This window comes from Trichosurus vulpecula, chromosome 5 (genome assembly GCF_011100635.1).
Source record: "Trichosurus vulpecula isolate mTriVul1 chromosome 5, mTriVul1.pri, whole genome shotgun sequence".
Lineage (NCBI taxonomy): Eukaryota > Metazoa > Chordata > Mammalia > Diprotodontia > Phalangeridae > Trichosurus > Trichosurus vulpecula.
Window position 1 is genome coordinate 94,068,066 of NC_050577.1, and position 25,611 is coordinate 94,093,676.

The 25,611-nt window shown below is 51.7% G+C and overlaps 1 protein-coding gene across 6 annotated transcripts in view; it reads right to left on the reverse strand.

The window, feature by feature from the left end:
* Positions 1 to 25,611, reverse strand: part of AGAP3 (ArfGAP with GTPase domain, ankyrin repeat and PH domain 3) — an 85,536-nt gene that overhangs the window by 12,788 nt on the left and 47,137 nt on the right. For 4 of the 6 annotated variants that reach the window (XM_036760937.1, XM_036760936.1, XM_036760935.1 and 1 more), the window contains exons 3-10: positions 25,027 to 25,114; positions 24,775 to 24,860; positions 23,549 to 23,690; positions 22,548 to 22,682; positions 22,239 to 22,366; positions 18,982 to 19,140; positions 15,157 to 15,249; positions 6,977 to 7,081 (exon numbers count right to left, since the gene is read on the reverse strand). In XM_036760937.1, the coding sequence (XP_036616832.1) occupies positions 6,977 to 7,081; positions 15,157 to 15,249; positions 18,982 to 19,140; positions 22,239 to 22,366; positions 22,548 to 22,682; positions 23,549 to 23,690; positions 24,775 to 24,860; positions 25,027 to 25,114 (936 nt within the window). Of the gene's footprint in view, positions 1 to 6,976; positions 7,082 to 15,156; positions 15,250 to 16,250; positions 16,339 to 18,981; positions 19,141 to 22,238; positions 22,367 to 22,547; positions 22,683 to 23,548; positions 23,691 to 24,774; positions 24,861 to 25,026; positions 25,115 to 25,611 lie in introns of those variants that run through there. The other 2 variants (XM_036760939.1, XM_036760938.1) reach the window with 1 other exon arrangement.

Sequence of the window (25,611 nt, forward strand, 5' to 3'; positions counted from 1 at the left end):
TGGATGAATATCCCTCAGACGAGGCCTATTCAAGCAGCCCCGGCAACTAAACTCAGCCCACAAGCCCTTCCTCCCCACACCAAGCTACCTCTCAACTTTTTGTTACAGGCCCCTGCAGGGAAGGTGGGAAGCATCCTGGGTTTCTTGCTCACCCTTTCCTGAGGTACAATACAAGGGAAACATCACTGGACCTGGAGTCAGAGGACCTGGGTTTGATTCCTGGCTCTGCTAATTAAATACAGGTGCCTTAAATACATGTCACTTGACCTCGGTGGGCTTCAGTTTCCTGAATGGAGGGCTGATCTCCAAGCTCTGGACCAGACTGCATCTGAGTGGAAGGCTGAAAGCCAGCCTGGCATTGAATCAGGGAGTCCAAAGGCCCGGCCAATGGGCCTGGATCCCAAGTGGAAGGTTAGGGTCAGAGCTGAGGCAGCAACATTGGGCCTGTGCTGGGAAGTCTGGGCTTAGACTTGAGGTTGGGGCGAGAAGGTATGCTCGAAGGAGTGAGACTTAAAGAGCCTCGTCATGGGCTAGACTGAGTCTGAGGCCACAACGAGTAGTATTCCCAGCACGAAGAAGGACTGAGGGTTGGGGGCCAAGAAACCCTCAAGAAAAACAAGAGGATAAGAACCAGAACCAGGACTGGAATTGGAGAGGGAGGGGGAAAGGTGTGGTAAAGTAAGGAAAGCTGGCTGAACTGCTTTTCAGGTGCAAAATCCTCAATGGCTGTGGCCAGTGAAGGTTAACTAAACTACAAGACACTCGATGCCAGCTGAGAGTCCTTGGATTCCTCTCTGTGTCCGTCCCATAGGCCCTGACAGTACTAAACCGGATTAGGGCAGGCCAGGGAGGATTCTCTCTGAAGACTAGACCACCCTGAGTTTTCTGGTCTGCGTGTTAGGTATTCTACTCGCCCTTTTTAAAGGGATGTCTCATGCTTTAGCCATGGCTGATCAGTGACATGAAGGGCCCAGGGACTTTTGTTCTTTTGAGCTGAAGTCCAGGAAATTCATTCCCAATGCACGCATTTATTAGTGCCTAGAGTGCACCACGCAGCGGGAATAGCAAGGCAGAGAATTAAGCAGTCTCTGACCTCGAGGGGCTTCCATTCTGCTCTGGAAGGGGAAGGAGAACACTATGTAGTCAGATACAAACTATAAACAAAATAAAGAAGTGCTGAGGGTTGGGGAGTGATCAGTAAAGGTCTCATGTAAAGATCCTTGAGCCAACCCCTGAGGAGAGTTAGGGATTCCAAGTCGCATAAGTGAGCATGCCTACAATGCCCAGCTTGCCCTAGAACCAAAGAGAGAGCCCCCACTTCCTGGAGGCTTACGTTTATGAGAAAGCTGCCCAGGCGTGAGGCACATGTATGCCAAGGCTAAGTGGCCCCAGGTCACTGTGAGCCTGTACCACACCTCAACACCTGGACCTTGGCTGGTGAAGGCGAAAGTTGAGGGCATAGAGGACAGTCACAAGCTTCGCTCTCTGTATCCCCCCTTTCCTTTCTCTATTTACTTATATCCTACAGTATATCCTACTCTTGCTTTCCTCTTTATACCTAAAAGTCAACAGAGACTTTTCTTAAAGGAAAACAGATATAATTTCTTCATGTTGGTAAAACCCTTTGCCTATGGGATCCAGGTTAGCTGCTGCAGAGACCCCTGCCCGGGACACCAACAATGCATACAACAGATTTCCCATTCCCTTCTGCATGGGTGGCCCTGGGACTGAGCTGTGGAGCTGAGTGGCTTTCATGGCAGTGTCAAGTCCCATGGCCCCCACCTATCTGGCCCTGGTTCCTTGGGGGACCAGTAGGAATGGCTGCCCTCAGAGGGTGAAGGGATAAGATGGCTACTCTGACCAGAGAGACCTTTCCTAGACATTTTTATACACAGTTTATGCAGTGGGGTATAGACATGTCCCGGAGTAAGGGACTGCCTGCTGCTCTGGAGGGATGGCAAAGAGGCCACCCAGCCCAAATAAGTAAAAAACTGAACTAGGAGAAGAAAACCATTGTGGGCTGGAAGGACTTCATGGAAGAGGTGGACTTTGAGCTTAGCCTTGAAGGATGGACAGGAGCTGGGAAATGAACTTTGGGTGGAGGTTGGAGGAAATTCAAGGTGTGTACATATAACATGAGAAAAGTGCCAGCAGCAGCAGAAGAGGGCAAGACCCTTCAGGGGATAGTGAGACCAAGCTGAGTGGCACCCCAAAGGGTGAGTAAGATCTGCAGTGGGGCCTTCCCTGGCCCTAAGATTCACAGAAGAGGGAGAAGGGGGTGGCCAGAACAGGTGAACAGGAATCAACAGATGTCAAAGGAGACAAGAGTACCCAGTGCAAGATGGCAGTTGGTAACTTGATCCAAATTGACTCCCAGGGGCACCTACATCTCTGAATGGCAACATTCCCCACCCCGGGCCAGAAGTTAAGGCTGATACCTTTCAATATAAACTTAGCTTTATAAAACCTCCCTCCCAGCCTTGTTCCATACCCCGGTCCCTGACACAGTTCCCTCACTTGGGGACCCAAAGTCACTGGTCTCAAATCCTGGCTAGAGATGGACCCCGAACTTGTACCCCAGTGAAGTGACTTGCTTTGGGGACTCTACAGTAAAAGAGGGGGCTGTACTTAAAGGCTCCCCAAGTGTGGCTTTATCAGCCATGCTGGGATCCTAAATTCTTCCCCCAGCTACCCTCAGCCCACCCCCGTCCTTAGCACCTGTCTGCATTGTCTGTCTGGCCTAGACTTACCATGCCCTGTCTCCAATGGCTCAGTTCATTCCCCCAAGCCCTTAGCGGAACCCCACATCTGGGCTTCAGCCTGTCCCCATCCCCCACACAACCACCTCTTACAGTGGCTGCCTCCTGACAACTGGTGGCAGCTGGCTGGGCCGAAGTCACAGCTGCAGCTCCTTCTCTGGGGTGGGGGCTTGGGTCTGCTCTAGTTCACAAGGAGGTCACAGCAGCTGCACCAGCCTGCCAGGCCCCATTCTAGCCCAGAGCTGGCTGAAGCCAGGCATGTGGAGCAACCCACTGACAACCCCTTTTTACCTTCTTCCTACTCACAAATCAAGGAGCGATCTTTAATCTGAGGGGACTGGGTGGGACCCAGAAGTCAGAAACAGACTCTCAGGGAAAGAGACTATCCCAAGTAGTGTGGGTCCATAGTCCAAATCTAATGTCTCCAGCAGAACCAACTGAGGGCCTCCTCCTGTACTCCCAGATCCTGGCTCCTGGCACCAAGTCCCATGGCCTGGCACCAAGGGGCTGCAGGACGGAGGCTGGAAGCTCCTTGATGCCAGGAGGTAGGCTGGAAGCTGGCGTGGTGGGGCCGGGCAGCTCAGGGGCAGAGCAGCAGCAGCAACCACCACCGAGTTTTCCTCCGTCAGCAGAACGGGGAGCATGGCAGCAGCGGCGACGGCGGCTGCTCCGGAGAGCGGTCACCACGGCTGCCTTTATTACCCACCATCAAACAGCAATTTCTTCCCCAGCCTCCTCGCTAATTACCCAGCCAGCGTTCTCATCTCGTTTTATTACTGGAATTAACAACGAGTTCAGAGCGTGGAAAGCTATTAAGATGTGTGATTAAGCCACATTCAATTAGTTTCTACAAACAATTTAATTGATGTTGCAGATAGAATTAACAGAAGGTGATTGTGTGAATGGCTCCACTGGCTGCAAAATGGGGGAGGCTCTGGCTGGCTCTCTGGGGCTGGGCAGGAGCTGGGCTTGAAGCCTGAGGCCTGCCCACCTCCCTTCCCCTTCCAGGTCCAGCAGAGCCCCACTCATCCCAGGAATGACTCACCGGCGTTACCTTCCTCTTTCAGGCCCCAGACGGTGCCTCTGTCAAAGAAGGCAGAAAGGTCTTGACCAGGCCAAAAACTTATTGCTGAGTCCCTGGAGTTACTTACTGGGGACCCGCTGACCTGAAAGCTAGCAGTCGGGAGAACAGAAGGAAGCTAAGCCAGTCGTATTGATCACAAATGGGGTCTGGGTGCCTCTTTGCCCCAGCACCCCAAAAGTCTGCCAGGTTAGGCAGACATAAAGGCAGCAAAGGTGATGGCAAGATTGGCAAGGGGAGATTCGGGCATAGGTGTCCCTGGAAGGTTCAAGGGAACGTGAAAAAGGAGAGAACAAAGCTAGGATGCCCCAGGAGCTGTGAACTGTTGGGTGCTAAGCACGTGATCTTGTTAAGAGGAGCCTACTCCAATCACTCCAATTTAGACCTGTACTATATACATACATACATACATACATATACATACACACACATACATATAGATTATATACATACACACATGCACATATACATATGTGTGTATACATATACACACATACATACATAAATAAAATATAGATAAAATTTTATGCTCAATCCAAATTCTAGAGCTAATAGGGCCACTGGAGATGAACTAAAACCCATTCTTTTATAGGATGAGACAAACTGAGGCCCAGGGAGTGAGGCTAGCTGATCTGCCCAAGGCCTTCTGACTGCCTAGTCTGGTGGTCTCTCACCCCATGCTCCCTCTGACAGCTTCCTGTCTTTGAATCTTCTTTCACTAGAAGGTTCAGTGTCTAGACCCCATATTGCCCAGCTTGGGGCTAGGCCTTAAGAGCCCCCCATCCCTGACTGGTTAAATGGTTCCCACAAATGACACATGCTGCTCACTGCTTGCTGGGGATCCCCTTAGGCAGCTCAGGCACAAAGATCCCTACTGAGGTTCGTGGAGAGATGACTTTAGCAAATCTTTGGGTCATGAGCCAGGAATTCAACAGCACAGGAGGTGTTTAAAGGGGAGAAAAGTTGCTGCTACTGCCTCAGCCAGTGGCTCTGAGACCATGGTGGGTCCCCTGTGCCACAAAGGCTGATTCTGAGGCCAGAGACAGACAGCAGGAAGGGATATGGTGTGGGTGTGTGGGGAAGCAGAGAGAAGATGAAGGACACACCTAAGCTTCTAAATATGCCCCACCAGGGACTATACACCAGCTGTCCTTCTGCCCTGGCTCTCTTTTGGGAAGGACTGGAGAAGGGGAGAGAGACAAGCTGGTGCAGGGGTCCAGGGTCGTCTGGGGTAGTACACAGTGGAAGCTAACAGGTAAAAACAAGGGGCAAGCCTGTGGGGTTATTAAGACACCTTGCAAAGTGGGAGGAAGTGATACGTATGGTCACTGAACAGGCTTGGGAACCAGTGAGAAGCACTGGCAGAAGACTACTTAGGAGGCCAAGTAAATTACTTAAAGTTCTATGATGATATTAAACCAGTGGATATTGGAGCTCGGGGAGAACAATGTGTGTTAATTAGCTGTGTGACATCAGACAGGTCACTTCATCTTTCCTCAACTGTCAAAAACGAAGAGCTTGAGCTCCATAGTTTCCAGGTCCCTTTGGGCTCAGAAATCCTCTTTCAGATTCAGTCGACACTCCCAATATATTCCTAGGTAAGAATCCCTCATCACTGCTTGTGACGGCCAGCTTCCATAGCACCTGTGGAATGTTTGGAAACTTTCCCAAGTGTATCCCCCTCTATCAGCTCACGAGATGTTCGAAATAACCCCGGAAAGTACACAGGAAAGGTGGTATTCTGTCTGCCCACTGTATCGAGAGGAAAAATGAGATGCTGGGAGTCAGTGGCAGAGCCCAGGTCTCCAAGGCTCAGCCCCCATCCCTGCCTTTCACTATATCCCTGCGGATTCGATCATTCTTTTAAGGCAGAGGGAAGGGCTCTCTCCATGTGACCAGAGGAGGTGATGGGCGCTAAGTCGCCCCCTAGGTTTGGCTCTTTGATTCTGCCCCAGATACCAATTCTACTTGCTAGCCTCCCTGACCTGATCCCCTAGAAGTACCAGCTGGGATTTCCCACCAATTCTCAAGAGTAAGTCCAGAGTTAGCATCCAGGGTACTGAAGGGTCGGCCTGAGGAAAAGACTTTCCTGGAGCCATGTCAGATGAAGGGTAAATTGAGCCCAAGACCAGAAGACCATTGTTAGAGATGTACTGTTTGGTACTGGCTGGGGACCTTCTGGGAAAATTTCCTTGGGAGGTGTCCCAGGCACAGGGTTCCTCTGAGCTAGGTGGCAGCTGGGGGATCAGGATCCAGAAAACTTTGGGCCCCACTTGCCTGACAACTCAGGCAGATGTCAAGGAAGGACTAGGGACCCTCTGAAGAGGCCAAGGCCCTATGGGCCGGGGGCGGGGCCAGCCCACGTGCTGTGCTCGAGGGGCTGCTCAGGAGAACTCATTAGCCCCACAGTGGGGCGGTGACAGAGATGGATTCCAGAGACAGCTGTGTGCTGGAGCCACGCGGTGAGAGAGGGGAGGGCGGGGGGCGGGGGGAACTGCTGCCACGGGGGCCACTGTGAATGCAGCGCCATGCCTCCCCCACAAACTCTGCTCCACTCTGCCCCTCCCTCCTCTCCAAGCATCACTGGAATACCAAGCCCACCCATGGTGGTCCTACTTCACTGCAAGTGGCCAACTTGGCCCACCACCTCATGCTCAGGGTCATTCCAGGCCCAGGAAGCTGAGTGATCCCCCAGTACCTTTGGGTGATTAAAACTTAATTATTCCATGACATCTGCACGTTTGTCTTTGAGCTACCTGTGCGGACTGGCTAGATTCAATGCTCGCCAGAATATCATAACTACAATTCACGTCTATATGGCACTTTCAGGTTTACAAAGTATTTTTCTTACAACAATCCTGTTGTAGGTATTGCAAGGATGGTCACTTCTACTTTATAGCCAAGGATACTGGGGCTCAGAGGTGAAGAAGTGACTCGCCTAGGGTCACACAGCGATTCAAAAAGGTCACCGTGGATTAGATTCTGCCTTAAGTGGCAGCTTCACGGGAGTGACCGGGGCCTCTTTCTAGCCCTTGTGGAGCCAAGCCTCCTCTCCCATATTCTGCTCCTGCCCTTCTCCTCCTTCTCTCTTCCCCCAATTCCCCCGGGCTCAGGCTGCTTCCTCTTCCAGACTCACGTGCAAGCTGGGGTGGTAGGTGAGCAGCCCGTTGTCACAGAGAGTCACGTACTTCTTCTTCCACTCCTTGTTCAGGGACTTGCCACTTCGCTTCAGCAGGATCCCCTGAGAGTAAAGGCAGGATCAAAAAACAAGGAAATGGCAACCAGTGTCCCACATGGTACAGAGAGGTGGGAAGGGACTGAGGTCTGTTGAACTTCCTCACTCAGACCAAGCAGAGGGTGATGTCTCTGGACTTATATCTGGACAGACCCATCCTCAGGGAAGAGTTATGCTGATGGGGGAAACATGGCGCTCCGTGGCCCATCCACCAGGAAGCACCTGGGGCTCTCTTCTCTACCTCTCCCACACTCATGGGCAAGGAATCAGCCTAGCAGGGATACTTGTGGTCCGGGTTTTGAAAAGCATCTTTGGGGAAAGAGTGAGCAGGACTCAGAAGCACGTAGGCATGGCTAAGAATCCTGGTTACTTACTACCTATGGATGGAACCCATATATAGTTCTGGGAGGGACCATGAACTCTGCAAACTCACTCATCACCTCATCCTTCTCTCCCTTCCCTGCTGAAATCTAGGCGGTACACGGAACCAATGCTTCTGACATCCCCCTGAGCAGAGAATGGGTAGGCATGAGGGCAGCATGGTGACTGGCTGCAAGGAATTGTGGGGAAGAGCCCAACACCACAAAGTAGATGTCTAAACGCAGACAGAGGAGGGCAAGCAGAGGATGCCCACAATGACTCTCAGCTCCCTTTACCCAAATCTCGGGTTGGGTTGCTACAGTAATGACCCTGAGGCTTCCTCCAAAGCCTCTTGCTCCCCAGTGAGCCTTTCCCTATCTCTGTTCCCCCACCCTAAAACAGTAGATGAAGACACAATGTCATGTTGAAGGATGAAAGCTGGGCACTACAGAGAAAGAACAGATAGAACCAGGAATGGGATGGAATGGCAGGGGCCTGAGTGTTCCCAGCACCCCAACCCACTGGCATGTCAGGCCTCCAAAAGTTAGGAGGAAAAAGAACAGGGTATCTCCTTGGAACAGATTTAGGTGGAGAGGGCAGTTCCATGAAGGAGGGGAAGGGAAAGGGTCACATAATCTCAGAACTATGAAAATAGCACAGGAAAGACCAACCCCAGGCCTCCCTCTATGTGGGGAGGTGGAGACCAGGAGGGACAGAAACTGTCACGGAGATGAGGGTTAGGTAGGAAATCTACTGTGGACAGAAACTGGACAATTCTCTCTGTCTTTGGCATATCTTGGGCTCAAAGGAGGAAAAACAAACTGGATTCAGCACCTTTCTTCTCTTCAGGTTCTTCTGATAAGAAAGCTGAGCTCCAAGAGCTGAAATTATTAGAACAGTGGTAAAAGGACAAGAGAATTCCTGGCTAGATCTCCATGAGTGTTCTTGGAAGGAAATGTGTGTAGAGGTGGGGGCAGAGGTGGGTGGGAAGGGGGTGGTTCACAATGTACAGCAGAGGCAGCTAGGTGGAACAGTGGATGGAGCACTGGCCCTGGAGTCAGGAGGACCTGAGTTCAAATCCAGCCTTACACACTAGGTGTGTGACCCTGGGCAAGTCACAACCCCAATTGTCTAAAAAAAGGGGGGGGGGCGGGGAATTCCTGAGGCCTAATTCTGACCCTAGGAAAGCTGATGTCAAGCAACGTATAGCCAAGCTCCAATTGTGACTTTAATATCACTCTTTCATTTTTCTGTTGTTTCCCACTTTCTTTTCTTCTCTCCTCAACTCCTAAAAGGACAGATGGGTGCGGGGCTGCACAGTCAACAGTGAGATGGGCCCAGTATCAAAGAGTGGTCTGGTCACAGGTGACCTCACTAGCCAGGGGGAATGGACGCCACCGGGCAACTTCATTCAGTGAGTTGGGGTGCGGGGATGGAGGAAAGGAGCAGCAGCACGCCCCCTGGGAGAACTGCCTTGTTGTGTTTTGACATCTCAGTTCTCCCTCTCCCCACTCTCCTTTGCTGGACAATCACCTACGGCCCACTCTTTACCGTGGTGTTCCCCAAGGCTCTGTGTCCTGAGGTCTTGCCCTTTCTTTCCCTACACTTGCTCAGCTCAATCATCTCCATCAAGATGACTCCTAGGGCTATCTATCCAGCCCTTAGCCTCGCACTGGGATCCAATATTGTGTCACCAATTGAATGTGGGACATTTCCAACTGAAGGCATCAGAGACATCTCAACTCAACATGTCCAATACAGAATTCCTTTTCTTCCCTTCCCACGCCCTCTCCTTTCCTTCCTTCCTTCTTTCTCAACATCTTTCCATCTTGCAACCTGGAAGTCATTCTCAACTCCCTCTCCTCCCTCTCCCTACATATCTGTTCCATCATCCAATCCTGTTGGTTCTCTTCTACCTCGATGACATCTGTCCCCTTCTCTCTACACATACAGCTACCACTCTGCTTCAAGCCAGCAGATCTGGACTAGCGCAGCAGACTCCGATTCATTTCTCCTTGCCTCTCCTCTCCAACCTCCAGGCTTCAAACAGTCCTGACAGCCGGTCCCCTGCATAATTAACAAACTCCAAAGGTTTACCTCAAGAGCAGGGGTTCTTCACTTTTTTTTTGTTCCATTGACCCCTTTGGTAATCTGGTAGAGTCTATGGACCCCATTTCAGAAAGCTTTTAAATACGTTAAACAAAATACACAGATTACAAAGAAAACCAATTATATTAAAATACAGTTATCTAAATATATATAAAAGAAAAAGTTCCCAGACCTCAAGTTAAGAATCACTGCTCTAGGATCAAATACAAATTCTTATATTTGATATTAAAAGCCGTTCCCAATCTGGCTCCCTCCTATCTTTCCAGTCTTATCACACACTTACAGTGTGTAATTCATGCACTGCACAGGCCAGTCTGACTGACCCTTTTACGGTTCTTCACACATGACTCTCTATCTCCCATCTTCGTACAGGCCTGGAATGTACTCACTCTTCTCAGAATCCCTACTTTCCTTAAAAACTCAGCCCAAGCAACGCTCCTTACACGATGCCTTTCCTGATCCCCCCACCAGGTGTTAGTGACTCCACCCCCAAATTGCCTTGTATTATTTGCATCTGTACTTTGCATATTTTTATATGTAGAAATTTTGTCTGCTCTGATGAAACCCAAGTTTCTTAAGAGTAGGAACCGGGTCAGTTTTGTCTTTGTGTCGTCAAGGCCTGGCGCAAGGTGGGCCCTTAATAAATGCTTATTGATTAACTGATCAAAGGCCTAGCCTGCCGCGTGAAGTGTATGTTGTGTATGTTGAAGACGACAGCAGACGCAGGAGTCAACAACCAGCTGGGGACTCTTTCAGCCCCCTCCCTTAGGCAAAATGCCAAAATAACAGGTCATCCGTTCATGGAGGGAATGTGTACACGCTGAATGAAAAAGTCAACCTGGTGGTCTCATCTCGGTCTGACTCATCACCTCCTCACACACAAGGGGCAGTGTGGTCCTGTGCAGGGGTTGCTATACTGTGGCCTGTGGTCCAAATGCTTCCAGCCCTGTTTTTGTACCAGCCTGCAAGCTATGTACTGTTTTTATGTCCTTAAATAAAGTTTTACTGTATATCTGAGAATCATTCTCAGCCTGGATTTGACCTTTGGACTGTAGCTTGCTGACCCCTTTTCTGATAGGAAAAATGTTGGAATAGAGAGATCTGGGGACCCATTTCTACTTGAGCCCTCTATCTGTGAAACGACAGTGGCCGGGAGGGGGAAGATTTTGGACCAGATCATTCATAGCATCCATTCCAGCTTGAATGTTCTAAATGTGATTTAAATACTTAGTATAAAGACAAACACAGATCTGCCTGAGAACCTCCAAGTCTCCGGCTTCTTCACAGACCTCTGCTCTCATACCAAACAGGTTCTGGGTTTGCTGCATCCTCTCTTTGTCCCACGTCTTGATGGACTGCCTCTCTGTACCCTCAGTACTCTCTCTCTTTTAAGTCCTGGGTTCTGGCAACTGGCTCTTACTCAAGCCTCTGTCTCCACCCCATTTCAAACTAACCTTGTCCTCTTTCCCTGTTCACTTCCTCACTATCACTCAGTGCCCCAAGTCTCTCTTCCAGTCTCACCACTGTCCCTCTCTGCCACATCTAAATTCCTCGGAGTCTCATTAGGTCACAGATCACAGACTCTCAGAGTTGGAAGGAACCCAGGCCTCCTTCATCTTTAATCAACCAGGGAACCCAGATTAAGGGACGTAAGGTATGCCTGGTTGGGATGCCAGGCCAATATTTGGAGTGGGAAGCCCCTTCCCCTGGCAGAGCTCCTTCCTCAGCCTGGGCCGCCTTCTTGGGCAGGGGAGTAGATGAGCCAGCAGTCAGGCGGTAATGATGCTCGTTAGCTGAGAGGGCGTGGGATGAGCCCGCCTCAGGCTGCCGCGTAGGAGGCAACTGCAAGATGGGGTCTGGGGACTCAACCTCCCTCCCACTCCCAGGCATTGGCCCAACACTACTCCCCTCTCCACCTCTCACCTGCTTCAGCCTGGCATTCTATTCTGATGGCCCTGGGGGGAGAAGGGAGGAGGCTGGGCTAGGAGAAGGACCCTCATCTCTTTCCCACTCTGCCTGCCACCCCGCCAACTCCTGCAGCTCAGAAGAGGGAAGAGCTATGGGGGTCCCTGTTCCCCTCCCCAGGCTGGGCTGGGGCTGTGCACGGTGAAGCAGGAAGCAATCTGGGGCGGAATGGAAGCGGTGCGGAGGCGACGGCCCCCAGAGGACCTGTTCCCACCACCCGCCTCCCTCCCAGCTCCGCCAGCCGACTTAATTGCGGAGTCCGGATTGATTGGGAATGCAAATGGTAAATGAAATGCAATCTCTACTCCCAGCAGGAGCCGGGGGGCTGGGGAGGGGGGGAAAGGGGAAGAAAAGGAAACAGGGAGATAGGACAGGAGGGGGGGGCAAAGGGGAGGTGCCAGAGCTGAGCCCAGGGAGGACAAGGGCAGGGAGGTGGGAAGGGGAAGCAAAGGAAAAGGAAGGATAGGACTACAGGGGAGCGTAGGGGAGGGATCAGCATAGGGCTGGGCGGTTTGGTGGTCCTGCCACCGCCCTCTGTCCCAGGAAGGCTAGCATTATGATGACTGGCTGGGAAATCCCCAGAGCGGTGAATACGTAGTGCACCCACAACCTCCTCCTTCTCCCCTCAATCGCTGCCATTGTCACTAGCACAGCACCAGAAGGTCCTGCTGGGCTCCCGACGCCTTCCTTCGCCTGCCAAGGGAGGTAGGGTGGCCTTAGGAGCCAGGACCCTTCCTGGAGATGTCCCCGGGCAGAGGCAGGTGCAGTAAATGCATACTGCCTCTACGTCTGCATGGAGTGGGGCCTAGGGAGAAGGTGCAGCCTGATGATATTCTCTTCTTACATCCAGAGACTGGAGGAGCTTTGACTTTGAATCCTATCCCTGCCAGTTAGTACCCAGGAGGCCTCGGGAGGTGCACTTACCTCTCTAAAACAGATTTGTAAAATGAAGGGAGTGGACTAGATAACCTCTAATTCCAATTCTATAATTCTGTGATCCTTGGATGTTATTCTCTCTGTCTCCACATACTCCTCACCCTGCCAGCTTCCTTCCCTCCCTCCCTCCCTCCCTCTCCAGACAGATTTCTGAAAAGCCACAGCAGAGGTAATGAGTGCAAGTGCCTTCATTTCCACCTGGGGGAGGCAGGGAGCAAATACGTAAGGGAGGCCCCCCACACCCCTCGACCCAAGCCCTGCCTCCTCCCAGGGCTGCTGGGGGTGGGCGGTTAGAGGCCTGATGTATCATCCCAGGTATGACTGTAAAGGAATTTGTGAACCTGAGAGCAGTACAGGAGCACCAGCTGTTATCCCGGGGCACCAGACCTATGGTGCTTCTTCTGAATTACTCTATGGACCAGTCTCCCTGCCCTACACACCCACCGGCTAAGTTCACCCTTCTTCAGCCCCTATGAGACAGGCAAACATACACATCCCCCCACCCTTCCCTTCACATAGGCACAACACTTGGGGTTGATCTTATCCTCCCATGCAGACACAACACAGGGGGCTAATCCTTCCCCCCCAGAGATACAACACAGGGGATAAATCTTGCCCCCCATACAGATACAACACAGGGGGTTAATCCTGCTCCCCTATACAGACCCAACATGGGACTCTGATCCTACTTCCTTTACTCCCCCACCCCTTTACAGACAACAGCACAGGAGTTGATCCTGTCCCTACACACACAATGTGGGAGAGGAGAAACTGTCATACCCTGGCACAAGGAGTGCCAAGGGGCTGTTTCCCCCACCCCCCACATACACCCAAAAAGCTATCTTCTCTACCCTGAGGCCGATGCTATATACATATATCCCAAACTGTAATACCATGCTCAACACGTAGGAGGCACTCAATATTTGTTGCTGATACACCAGGGTATAAGTATTCAACCATTCAGCAAACATTAATTGAATACTTAAACTATTCCAAAGTAGACCAGCTCAGAGCCAGGAAGAAGGGAAACCTAGGCCATCTAAGGTCTAAAATTCTGTAACGTTCCAGCTAATGAAGACCATGAGTGTCACCTACTGGACAGAAAGATAATAATCAATGCCTTGGGTGAGGGATATGAGGTTGGCAAAAAAAAAAACCCACCCATCGGCACAAGTGAATAGCCCCAGAATCCAAGGCCTGGACCGTGCCAGCCCTATGAGGTCACATACGCAATCCCGGTGTCTCTGTGAACCGAGGTTCCAAAAAACCTGCCCTGCAAAGTCTTGATGCTCAACAAACCAACCACACAGTGGCTGTGGCCGAGCCCAATGGACACAAACATTCTGACTCCCAAGCCCCAGACACACTGGCCCTGGAGGTGCTTGGCTACCCTGGCCACACCAAGGCCTCAGTCTTTAGGCAGTCTCCCTTGTCACCTGGATCTCACGTTCACTTTATAGAACCCATCCTGGTTTGGTGGACCTCAGGCACTTGACTCCTGCTCGCATTTCTAATGTACCAACCCTAGATACCAAGTTCATGATGCCCTGGACCCAACGGACCCCGAAAAGGTTTTGCCCCTGCAAACCTATGGATAGTCCCCCTGCACATAGTCCCTCCTTTAGCAAAATAAAGGGCTATGAGGTGGGAGAGTCCTGAGCTGAGCAGCAGGGGCAGCCTGCACCGCTGTGCAGTGATCGGTGGAGATGGGACAGAGAGAGCTCATCTCCCAGATGAACACAGGGTTCATATGGTGGAAATCAGGCTGTGAGCATTCCTGACTCTGAATATGGGGGAAGACGATGCCTCCTCTCCCAATGGCTATATAGCTCTCAGAAGACATGCCTTCTTTTGTGACTTTTCCCCTGCAAGGCCAGTCTTAATGTTTACTTTAACATGATAATTTCATTAGGGTGACTGGGAAGGAGGGATCATGTCTCCACCTGTCTCAGCTCCCAAGCTCTGAGCTTCCAGAACAGGGGACCACAGCCCAGCAGAGGCACAGCCTGCTGCTGCCCCCCTGTGGCTACTGCAGGCATGACAATTGGGGACTCCCAAGACCCCCTGAAGCCAAAGCTTGTCCATGGAGAAGCCAAAAGAACATGGCAGCAATTCCAGCCAACTGAGCAGTGGAATAACTGCCTGTTCCCTGCTCTCTGCCTCCAATTTTTTCCTTGGCTCTCTGGAAAAGGTGCTGGGTGGACTGCATCCTAAGGATGGGAGATAATGAATGGACTGCCCAATGCTTCATTGGTGGCCTCAAGCTTTTAGAATAATCAGAGGAAGGCCTTTGGTGTGTTGGGGGGTCCTCCTTACAAAGCGCAGGAGAAGGGCATGAAGGGTCTGGATTGGTGGAAGAAGCGTACGCACACATGACTTCACAAATCCCTCTAAGTACCCCAAGTATGGCAAAGCCATGTTTGCTGGGAGTAGGCAGTGCCAAAAAGAGGCAGACCTAACCTTCCTGGCACTCAGCAGAGCGAGCCTAGTGGACTGTAGGTGCTTAATAAAATGTTTACTGGATGAAAGAATGAATGAATGGAGGGGGCTGGAGCCCTTTCCTCCTAGACTTTCTCCCCTGTATTAGTCCATACTGTGCTGCTTACAGACTCAGGGGAAGAGCTAGACCACCAAGGTCTGGGCCCAGGCCCACTCTTCACAGCTCCCCCCCAACCCCAGAAGCTTTGAGAATGGAATGGTGAAATGCAAACCTGTTTAATAGGGATGGCTCGCCCACTGCCAATACTGTCCACTTTACACTCCAGTGCTTTCTTGTCCCGATCCAGGTCAGCACCCTTTCGAGACTGAAAGAGAAGAGATACATGTGCGTTAGCTGCAGCCCAGGGCAGATGAGGCAAGAACGGCCCACTCAAACGCCTGGGTCCCTCCCTCTTTTCCTCCCTCTTCCTGGGCAAGGTCTGGCCGTGGGTCAGGGGCAGGGGGCGGCGGGAAGAGGGAAGGAAATGACACCACGAGTATTCCAACGGGTTTATTCTTACACACGGCACCATACAGAGCAGCACAGGTCACTGGGCCAGGGCCGCCTCTTACAAAAGAGCAAGGACACGAAATATCGAGGGCACAATGAGCGCACAGCCCGGGGAGGGGGGAGGGTCAGGGTGGTCGGGGAGAAGGGTGGTGGCTGGCAGCGCAGGGCACAACATCGGGGGGAGTAGAGTCCAGGAGAGAGCGGGCAGGTTGCCCGTCTACAACAGACACCGGGCACGGTGCACCGGGCACGCCAGCATGGCTGGAGGGGCACGGTGGACGGAGAGAGAGGAGAGAGAGAGGCGAGGATGAGGGCTGGGTGCCCCCCACTGGGCTCCCAGGACACAGTCCACCCGAATTCGGCTCCTAGGAAATAGGGGGAGGCCAGAAAGAGGGGGGAAAAAGGCAAGCGGCGGCGTCCGGAGCAGGAGCAGCAGTAGTCCATGCAGGAAGGAGCAGGAGGAAGGAAGGGGCAGGAAAGCTTCTCCCCCCAGGAGCAGCTGGGCTGAAGCAGGCGCTTGGACTCCCCCATCCCCTCTGGGGCCGCCATCACGCTGGCCTGGCCGACGGGTGTGGGGCTGAGCTCCCTTCTTCTCCATGCAGTGAGCCTGGCGCGGCGGTGTCCAGCCGGCCCTGGTCCCCCCAGGCGCCCCGCAGCTGCTGGCTCCAGTGTTCCTAGCCTTCCCTGGGGGGTGGGGGTTAGTTACAAAGGTTCCTGTGGGTCTCTGGAGTGGGGAGCACGGCGGCCGCTTCTCATCTGAGAGCAGTCCCAAGGCCCGGCCCGCCTCCGGCCCCGTACAGGGGGGAGAATGTCCAGAGGTGCTGTGTCACCACCTGGTCTTCTAATTTGGAAGGAGTTGGAAAGGCCTTTTTGTTGATGAAAAGTTGGAAACAGTGGCACATATCTGCAAATATCGAAAGAATAAAGATTTTGGCAAGTTATACTCAAGCCCGGCACAGAGCTGGCCGGCCCTGGAGAGGGCAGACCGAGGCGCCGGGGAAAGGAGGCAGCGGAGAGCAAAGAGGAGGAGGAGGCGGTGGTAGCGGTGGTGGTAGTGGTGGTGGTGGTGGTGGTGGTGGTGGTGGTGGAGGCACCCCTGCTGGGAAGACCTGGGGCAGCTGCACCAGGGGCCAAGCGTCCATCTCAACAGGAAATTTTCGCCACTTGGTGGCCCTGAGTCCCCATCCCTCCTGCTCTGTCCTGCCCAGGGCTACCGAGAGCCAAGGGGGCAGGGAGGGAGCCAAGGGGCCGAGCGAGACAAACCCAGCCAGAGGGAGCAGGAAGAACAGATTAGAAAACGAAACCGTCCAAGAGCAAATCGTCGCCACGGGGAGCCCGCCTAACCCCTTGCCCACCACCGCTTGGGTGCTCCTTGGGCTACACGGCCCCTGGCCCATCCTCACCCCACTAACCCTTCAGCGCAGCGAAGGGGTGGGTGGGACCGCTGCCACCAGGTTCCCCAGACAGGTACGGGACCGGCCCGGCCCCCATTGGTGAGCAAAGGAATTCCAAAACAAAATGAGCATGGGAGGTGGGGGGGGAAGGGAAAGGGAATGGGTAGAGGGGACCGACGGCAACGGTGAACAGGAAGGTCACGAGGGCACTGGCAATATAGCAGGCAGAATCACAGAAACGATGGCAAGGTGCATCGCGAGGATTTCTTTCCACGAGCAGGGGGTCTCGAGGGAATGATGATAATGGTGGGGGGAGGGGGCGATCACCCCGAGTAGTGATGATGCGTGGGTGAGGTCCCCTGGGGTGCACCCACCGTGACAGACAAGCACGAGGTCACCCGGAGACAATGGTGCAAAAACTGAGGTCGCCATGGAAACGGTGGAAAGGAAGCGAGGTCGCCATCGCAGAGATGGAGAGGATGGGAAGAGCGCCCGGTCTCGAAGAGGAGGCGAGGGCGGGGTGTGAGATTATCACCGACAGCCAAGAGGACAAAGTGTGAGGTCACCACGGCCAGGACGGCAGAGCGATGGGAGATGGGAAGGAGAGCACGCCACGGTCATTGAGGAGGGTCATGGAGCTGGGTCATGGGAGGGAGGGGAGGTGGAGACCATGATGGGATGGGATGGGACAGAAGAAGTATGGTGTCAAAGGCCTGATGGAGAATGTCAAGGAACAGGGTGTCGGGCGCGTGTACACAGGCAAACAGCGGTATTTACGACACTGGTGGCAGCAGTGGCAGCGGCAGCGGTGGTGGTGGCGGCAGCAGCGGCAGCGGCAGTAGCAGCAGGGGAAGGGGGCACAGGAACAGGCAACCACCAGGGCTGTTTATTTCACAAGGAGTAGGAAAAAAAGGGGGAGGGGGAGGTAAAGCGTTTAGCCGGGGTCAAGGACAGGGGAAGTGCGGTAAGCGGAAGCTGTCAGCACGCACGGAGACCACTTAGCAGAGCATGAAGGGAAGCGGCGGGGGGTTGGGGGGATGGGAATCGGGGGGCACACCGTGGGGACAAGCTGGAGAGCAGCAGGAAGTCTGCAGGATAAAGGGAGAAGAGGGGAGCTAGATAGAGGTTCGGGTCTTTGGAAACCCTGGCCCTGGGCAAGGTTCCTGAGAGCCCAGGTGGAAGCAGGCCTGGCTGGCTGGACACAGGGCCAGGCTGGGAGTCAAAAAACTCTTGAGGATTCAGGAAGAGACGCACAGAGTGACGCAGAAGGACAGATTGCCTGGTAGTCGGTGATATTCCCTCCCCTCTCCTCCCCAAATCCGTATGGCAAGCTCATGTATCTTTGAGCTGTGACCCCAGCAATGGTCCAGGGTGCAAGCCAGAGAGGGTTTGGCCTTGGGGGCCAGGAACTGGCAATGGGGGTGGGGCAGAATGGAGGGAAGAGCCATGGGATCAGCACGAGATTGCAGGGAGCCAGTGTCTGTAAATGGAGATGGCAGCAGGACCTCTGTATCCACAAACATCTGTGTATTTCGAGTGTAAGAAGAGGAGGAAGGAGCCTGTGTGGGAGTGGGTGTGGGAGAGTCAGGAGCCCTAAGTACTAAGAAATAACTTTCAAGTTGGGGGCAAAACAATCAAGAGGATGGGGAAGGAAGTGTATGTTAATCCTATCTAACGTAGCATGGTGTAGTTGGAAGAATAAAAAAGCTCTGGGTTAGCCTTGAGAACACCTGGGTTCTAAGTCCTAGCTCTTAAGCAAGTCGAGTTTACTGCTCTCTGCCTCAGTTTCTCCACCTGCAAAATAAATACTCTCGGTCTCTAGGATCCCTTCCAGCTCAGCTAAGGCTTTATTATGGGAGGAAAGGGGAGGCTCTACGTATATTAAGAAATGGGAGAGCTGTGTGTGTGTGTAAATGAGGGGAGGGGCAAGAGAAGAGGATCTTTGGGGGGCCCGGGATGAGGGCCAGGGAGGTGAGCGATGTCTCTAAGGAAGCCAGAAAAGGCCCTTGCAAAGTGTGTCTGAGTGGGTGAGGAGCGCAGCCTCCGGGCTTGTGCGGTCCCTGACCATCTCCCTTCTCCTGGGCTCAGCCTGGCCTGTTCAGAGAGTGGGGCTCTGGGAGCGGGTGGGGGAAGGGAGAGGCAGGGCCACATACCGTGAAGATGTTGGATCGTCGCTTGGACTGCTTGCGGATGGGTGTGGGGGTGGAGGAGGCAGCGATGGTCTCGATGCGCAGCTCCCGCTGGCTGATGCTGGGGGTGGAGGGGACGGAGGATGAGTAGTCGCTGAACGCGCTGCTGCCGCCATTCGTGGCCTGAGGACAGAGAGTGCTGGTGAGGGGGACTTCGGAGAGGGACAGAGGGACCTCTAGGGAAACGAGATGGGTGCTAGGGTTGGAGTGGGGGATAGAGGAGAAGGAAGGAAAACTGATCTTCGAACTGTGGAGCCTGGAAACTATGGGCAGAACTCCTCCAGCCTGAATACTAGCTTCCCACCCGGAGCATGGAGATTTGGAATCAGAAGACCTAGATTTGAAACTCGACCGACACTATTTGCGTGAAACTGGGCAAATTGCTTAACCTCTCTCTGGACTCAGTTTCCTCATCTGTAAAGTGGCCTCCAAGCCTGTGTTCCTATGATCACACTAGGTTGTAGAGAGGATAGGGTTCCCAAAGTGATGGATCAAGGGGAAGAGCTGATGGAAGGGGGTGGGAGAGAGAAGCAAAGAGGCAGATAGTTCAGCCCTGGCCTCAACAAAGGCTATGCCCCCAGAAATTCTCCTATTAGAGCAGGATTGCTTTTCCAAAGCTGACAGGTCACCTGCACTAATACTCGAAGAGGGGTCCCAGAAGGGAGTTTAGCTGAAGCACAAAGAACCTTGGTCAGTATCACAGAACAGTAGCAGAACTCAGGAGGTCAATCCTGTGGTCTCTGCCCTCGAGCCTGGGTGGGTGTGGATGTGGGTGGGGATGTGTGCGCGCACCTGGAGATGTTTAATGTACCTCCTCCCGAATCATATGGGGTCAGCCAGAGAGAAAGTGAGGGGTGAAAGGAGTTGGCTCCCCGAGGGGACGGGCATGATGGTAATAAGTACTGTGGGCCTGGGAGAGCCAAGGGCCAGATAGAAAGGCAACAGAGAAGAGTGAGGCTTCCATTCTGAGTCCTAGAGGCATGATGGGGACTGGATGGATGGGAAAGCAGAAAAGGATACAGGACGGAAATAGAATGGCTTCCCCAAATAGATGTCAAAGGTCAAAGGAGATGAACAGTTCTCAGGAGAAGAAAAGGAGATGATCCTAAATTCTAGGATTCTACGGTTCCAAGAAACATATGAAAAAATTCTCTAGCGTTGTAAGTGGAAAAAGTTTAAGAAGCCTTCCTCTAAATCATTAATAGGAAAAAAAGCACATTAAAGTAATTCTGAGGTTTCACCTCACATCCGGCCAACTGCCCAAGATAAAAGTCGAGAAAAATCAATAAAGAGGCAGCAGGGCATAAGGGACAGGTAGGTGGCATCAGAGTCAAGAAGAAGCAGATTCAAGTTCTACCCCCCAAGATTTACTGGCTGTGTGACAGCAGGCAAGTCGCCTAGCTTCTCAGCATCCTAGACAATTCTCTCGGCCTATAAATCTGCACAGGTGAAATCACTGATGAAATCACAGGTCCAGACGAAAAATAAATCAGTGAAGACAGATACGTGAACACACTGTTGGTGGAGCTGGAAAATGATCTGCTTATCCTGGAAAACAACTTGAAACCATTGGAGAAAAGTCACCCATCATATTTTTTTGACCCAGCAGTCATCCCATTACTGGCTATTTGCCCCAAGGTAAATGAGAGGAGAAAAGACAGAAGAAAATGCCAAAATATTTATTGATAAGGATTTTTTTTTGCCATAGCAGAAACTGGAAACACAGCGGGTGCCCGCTAATTGGGTAATGTCTGAACAAACTGGGGGAGATGAAAGTGATGGAACACTACTGTGCCATAAGAAATGACAAAGATGAAGGAGGAATTGAGAGAAACCTGGGAATACTTGCATCAACTACAATAAGGTAATGGAAAAAAACCTACTAGAAGACATTGAAACTCAGTTCAATGCAATCGTTAATCTTGATTCCAGAGCATTGTCGATGACAACGTTGTACGCCTCTGTCTTCCCAGCAGAGGAGGTGGCATACAGACTCAGAAAGCAGTACGTTAGATACCAACAATGTATCAGGATGTTTTGCTTAACTGTACCTCTTAGTTACACCGGGAAGGTTTTAGTGGGGGTTGTCTTGAGAATGACAAAAGGGACTCTTGCAAGACTGGGGTGCGTGTTCTCTGGGTTTTTTCTCTCTCCAATAAGATTGAGAAAAAATTCCCTAGCAAGAGAAACTCTTGCTCTTTTTGTCCCCACCCATGTAGGGACAATCACAGGCCTACTCCCACCCCTTTTTCAAGAAAAAGGTAGCCCCCTCCCCAACCCAATCAACTAAGCTATCATTTGAAAGCCAGGTAGGGTACTCAGGGCACCAACAGAGAGGGCCCACAGGTGGCCTGCACACTGGAATATTTAAACAAGCCAGCTGCGTGACCTAATCCCACCTGAGTCACTTCTGTTCACGGGTACAGAGAGAGGCAGAAAGAGGGGCAGAGGTGGGGAGAGCCTTGGGATAAGGAAATGTACTCATGACAAGTCATATACTGGTCCCATGTGCCATGGGCTAAGAAAAAAATTGGGTCAAAAATAGAATTTGGAACTCAAAATTTAAAAAAAAATGATGCTTTAAAAAATTTCATGTGTGATTGGGAAATATTTAACAAAATGAATTAAAATAAATTTAAAAAAAAAGAAGAGGAAAAGAGGCAGAAGTTTAACAAGCGTGGCTTATGGTTTGAGGGGTTCAAAAGTATCTCACCCATGGATGCCACCATTAGCCATTCACTCCTTTGTGTTAAGCACTGCCTTTTTTTCCCTTTTAACATGCAAAGATTTCTGAGAAGAGTTAGATGTTAAATCCCTAAAGGCTCTGTGTGGAGTGAAGTTACCAGATGCTTTCTCCCTAATAGGAAAAATAGTTCTTGGGAAAATAGTTTCATCATGCGCTGGTTCCACCAGATGTCTGTGTTCTCAGAGCATAGTGATCTGGGACTAAAAGCTGGGGAAAGGAAGGAGTTGGGGATACTTAGGGGGAAAAGGGCGGTAGCACACACTGCAAAGAGGGGCATGGCAAACCGTAGAAGCCAAATGGAGTTCTAGCCTTGCAAATGATTCTCCAAAGATCATGCTTGGGGGCAGGCTGTAGCAGAGGACATATTTACAGGGCAGCAGACATAGAGAGGCAAGCCTGGCGGGTGTGTATCACTGGGATAAAGCAGGGTACAGAATGGGGATGGACGGGTGGACGGAAAGTCAAGGGCCCACACCTGGTTGATGTGCACGGCTGGGATGGAGGCGGCGGACACGGCCGAGTGGCTGGGTGAGTTGGGTAGTGACTTGCAGGGCCCAATGGCTAACTGCTGCTTCTTCCGCAAGGCCACCACCTTCTGCGCCACTGCAGGGGACAGCATAGTCAAGTTACCTCCTCTGGGAGAAAGGGGAAAGCCCACCTTAAAACCTCCCCTGGAACAGCTGGCCACAGCAACCCGCCAGCAAAACCTTCCTGCACCCCTTGTTGGTGGGAAGAGAGGATGCTTCTCTCTAGCTCTTAAGCCCAGCCCCACACCCAGCGTTACCATCCTGGAAGACGCGCTCCACATTGAGGCCGTAGGTCGCACACGTCTCATAGTAGGTGCATCGCTTCAGGTCTGTGGAAAGTTTGCGAGCCCGGCTGTCATCGATTACCCGGGGGTTAGCGGCACTGATAGCATCTGATGGGCAATGTTGGGGAGAGGAAGAAAAAGAGTCAAGCTTGGTGAGGAGCTGAAATACATATGGGAAGGAAAGGGTGTTCGGTTGTGAGGAGGGACAGACAGAGGTATCTGCAGGGGACTGGTGGAACAGGCCTTCCCTTTTTCAACAGAGAGGTGGTGAATTACGGATGTGGGACGAGACACACGTTGTCAGCTATGGCCAAAGCGCTGGTCTGTTTTGCTTAAATGTACTTCGGTTAAAAGGGAGGATTCTGTTGGTATGTTAAAGAGTGGAACAGACTACAAGGAGAAGAGTCACTGGGAAATGATGGATATGTTTCAAAAAGGCACCAATAAAATACTTCAGAAAAGGAAGGCAGAGAAATAGGAGTCCAGTGATTTGGACTCTTGTGCTAAATGCACCATTTTCTGCGACTGTGTGCAAATCCCTTTATGTCTCTGGACCTCAGCTTCCTTCCTCAGTTTTAAAATCTTTTCTAGCTCCAAAACCCTCTGAATCTGTCATCTGGGGAAGACAAGGTATGTGAGGGTGGGAGGACAGGAAATGAGGAAAAAGAGGTTTTAGCTATGGGGTGGGCAACTCAGGTAAGGATGATGAGATGGGGCCCAATGCAAGATTCAGTACAAGTACAGGACGGGGTAAGAGACAGCATTAAGTTATTATTCTCAGGAACCCACGCTTGCCCATTGACTTAAGTTCTGTCCAGTAGACTGGTTAACTGTGGCTCATTCTTATTATTCCTGTCCTGTCCTGGGATAATTACACCCTTCCTTTCCACAGATCCACTGCCTCAGTCAAACCCTGCCAAACCCTAGGAGACTCCTCTGGATTTTCTTCCCTAGCCCAGCCTCCCCAGCCTCACCCTGAGTGCCCACCAGGACCATGGGCACCTCGCTGGCACTACGGTAGCTGCAGAGCCGAAGGAAATAGTTGTACACCGTCTGGAAGCTGATCTCGTCCTCCAGGCTGAACACAAACACCACAGCATCCACCCAGGCAGCAAACTGCAGCAGGGAAGAACAAGGCACATCACCCTGGTGTCCAAAGGCTGAAAAGCTTCCCAGACCAGGCTGGTTTGAGTCTCTCAGCTCTGTCTTTTCTACAGCTCATCGTCCCAAGAAAGGGGCATGGAATCATGGAACTGAAAGTTAGGAGCCCTGCATCTCAAGCCATGGATAAGACATGAGGCCTCAGCTGTACATGGTGGTGATTAAAGGCCCTACCTACCTGAGAGGGAAAAGGGGATGTATGTGAAAGTACAAATACTACACAAGGAAGCATTCCCCTCCCTTTGGTAAGAAGGTGAGGGACAATAGGTGTGGATATTACATACACTATAGGGCGTGTATCAGTCAATCAATAAACATTTATTTAGTGCCTCCCATGTGCCAGGCACTGTTCTAAGCACAGGAGATAACAAAAAAAAGGGCAAAGACATTTGCTATCCTGGAGAAGCTCGCAGTCAACAATAAGCAAACACAAACGTACAAACAAGCTATATGCAGGAAAAAGAGGGAGGACCATGGAATGAGGAGGGACTGGAAAAGGCTTCCTGTAGAAGGTGGTTAGCTGGGCCTTGGAGGGAGCCAGGGAGAGCATCAGGCAGAGATGAGGGAATGTTCCAGGCACTGGGGACAGTCAGAGAAAATGCTCAGGGCCCAGAGATGGAGTGTCTTTTCTGTGGAACAGCCAGGAGGTCAGTATTATGAATCAAAGGGTCCATGGTGTAAGGTGTAAGAAGATTGGACAGGAAGGAGGGGCCTAGGTTATGAAGGGATTTGAGCATCAAACAGTGAATTCTGTATTTATCATTGTCTGCTCTTTTTGCTCAACTGGTTTTCTTGGCAGGGGTTGTGGGTGGAGGGGAGATAAATGAGAATTGGTTGTGATGTAGAAAAACATAAAGCATCAATAAACAAACCTCATAGTCCTCTTGCCCCTAAAATCCCTATCTCTAGTTAAATGCCTTGAAGAAAAGAGGGAGAGGAAGGGAAGAGGGGATGAAAAGGAGGAGAGAAGGGGGGAGGGAGAGAGAGAGTGTGTGTGTTTGTGGGTGTACATGTGGTGGGTGGAGGGGTAGTCAATCACCTGAAGCTCAGGGGGGCCTCCTTCATCTCGTATCAGCAGCAGGTAACTCTGACCATCCACTACTATCTCCTTCTTAAATCGGCCCCCTGGGAACAGAAAACATAATTAGGACCTCACCTCAGGGAGGATAAAGGGAGAAACTGGAGAGGGAATTGGAAGAGGGTTCAAAGCCCCATCTCTCTGGAAACCTGGGAACGGTAAGAGGCACTAAGCAGGTCATCCCGGGGGTCACGTAAGACTCAGAAGACTCACCCTCTGGGGACTCCTCCTGGACGTAGGTCCCCGTCAAATATCGATGCACCAGAGCTGACTTCCCGCTAGACAGGTTCCCCACAATGCCCTGAGGGAGAGGCAAAGCATTGAGACAAGGGGGCAGAGAGAATGAAGCAAGAGCTGTGTGAAAGGGTGAAGGGGTGGAGAAGGGAGAGAGGAGAGGAAAGGGGAGGAAGGGGAGAGATAGAGAACAAGAAAGATAGAGTACCAGGGCTAATATGTGTATTAGAGGGGAGAAAGATATGGAGCAGTGGATAGAGCCCTGGGCCTGAAGACAGGAAGCCTTGAGTTTAAATGTGGCCTTAGACGCTTACTGGCTGTGTGACCCTTCGCAAGTCACTTAACCTGTTTGCCTCAGCTTTCTCAACCCTAAAACAGGCATCGTGATAGCACCTACCTCCCAGGGTTGTTGTGAAACAACTTTGTGAAGCACTTGGCACAGTGTCTGCCACATAGTAAATGTTACATAAATGTCAGCCATTATTACTAGCTAATATTAGGGTTAGTCTAAGTATCGTGGAAAACAAAGAAGATCAGGGAAGGAAGGAATAAACATTAACCATG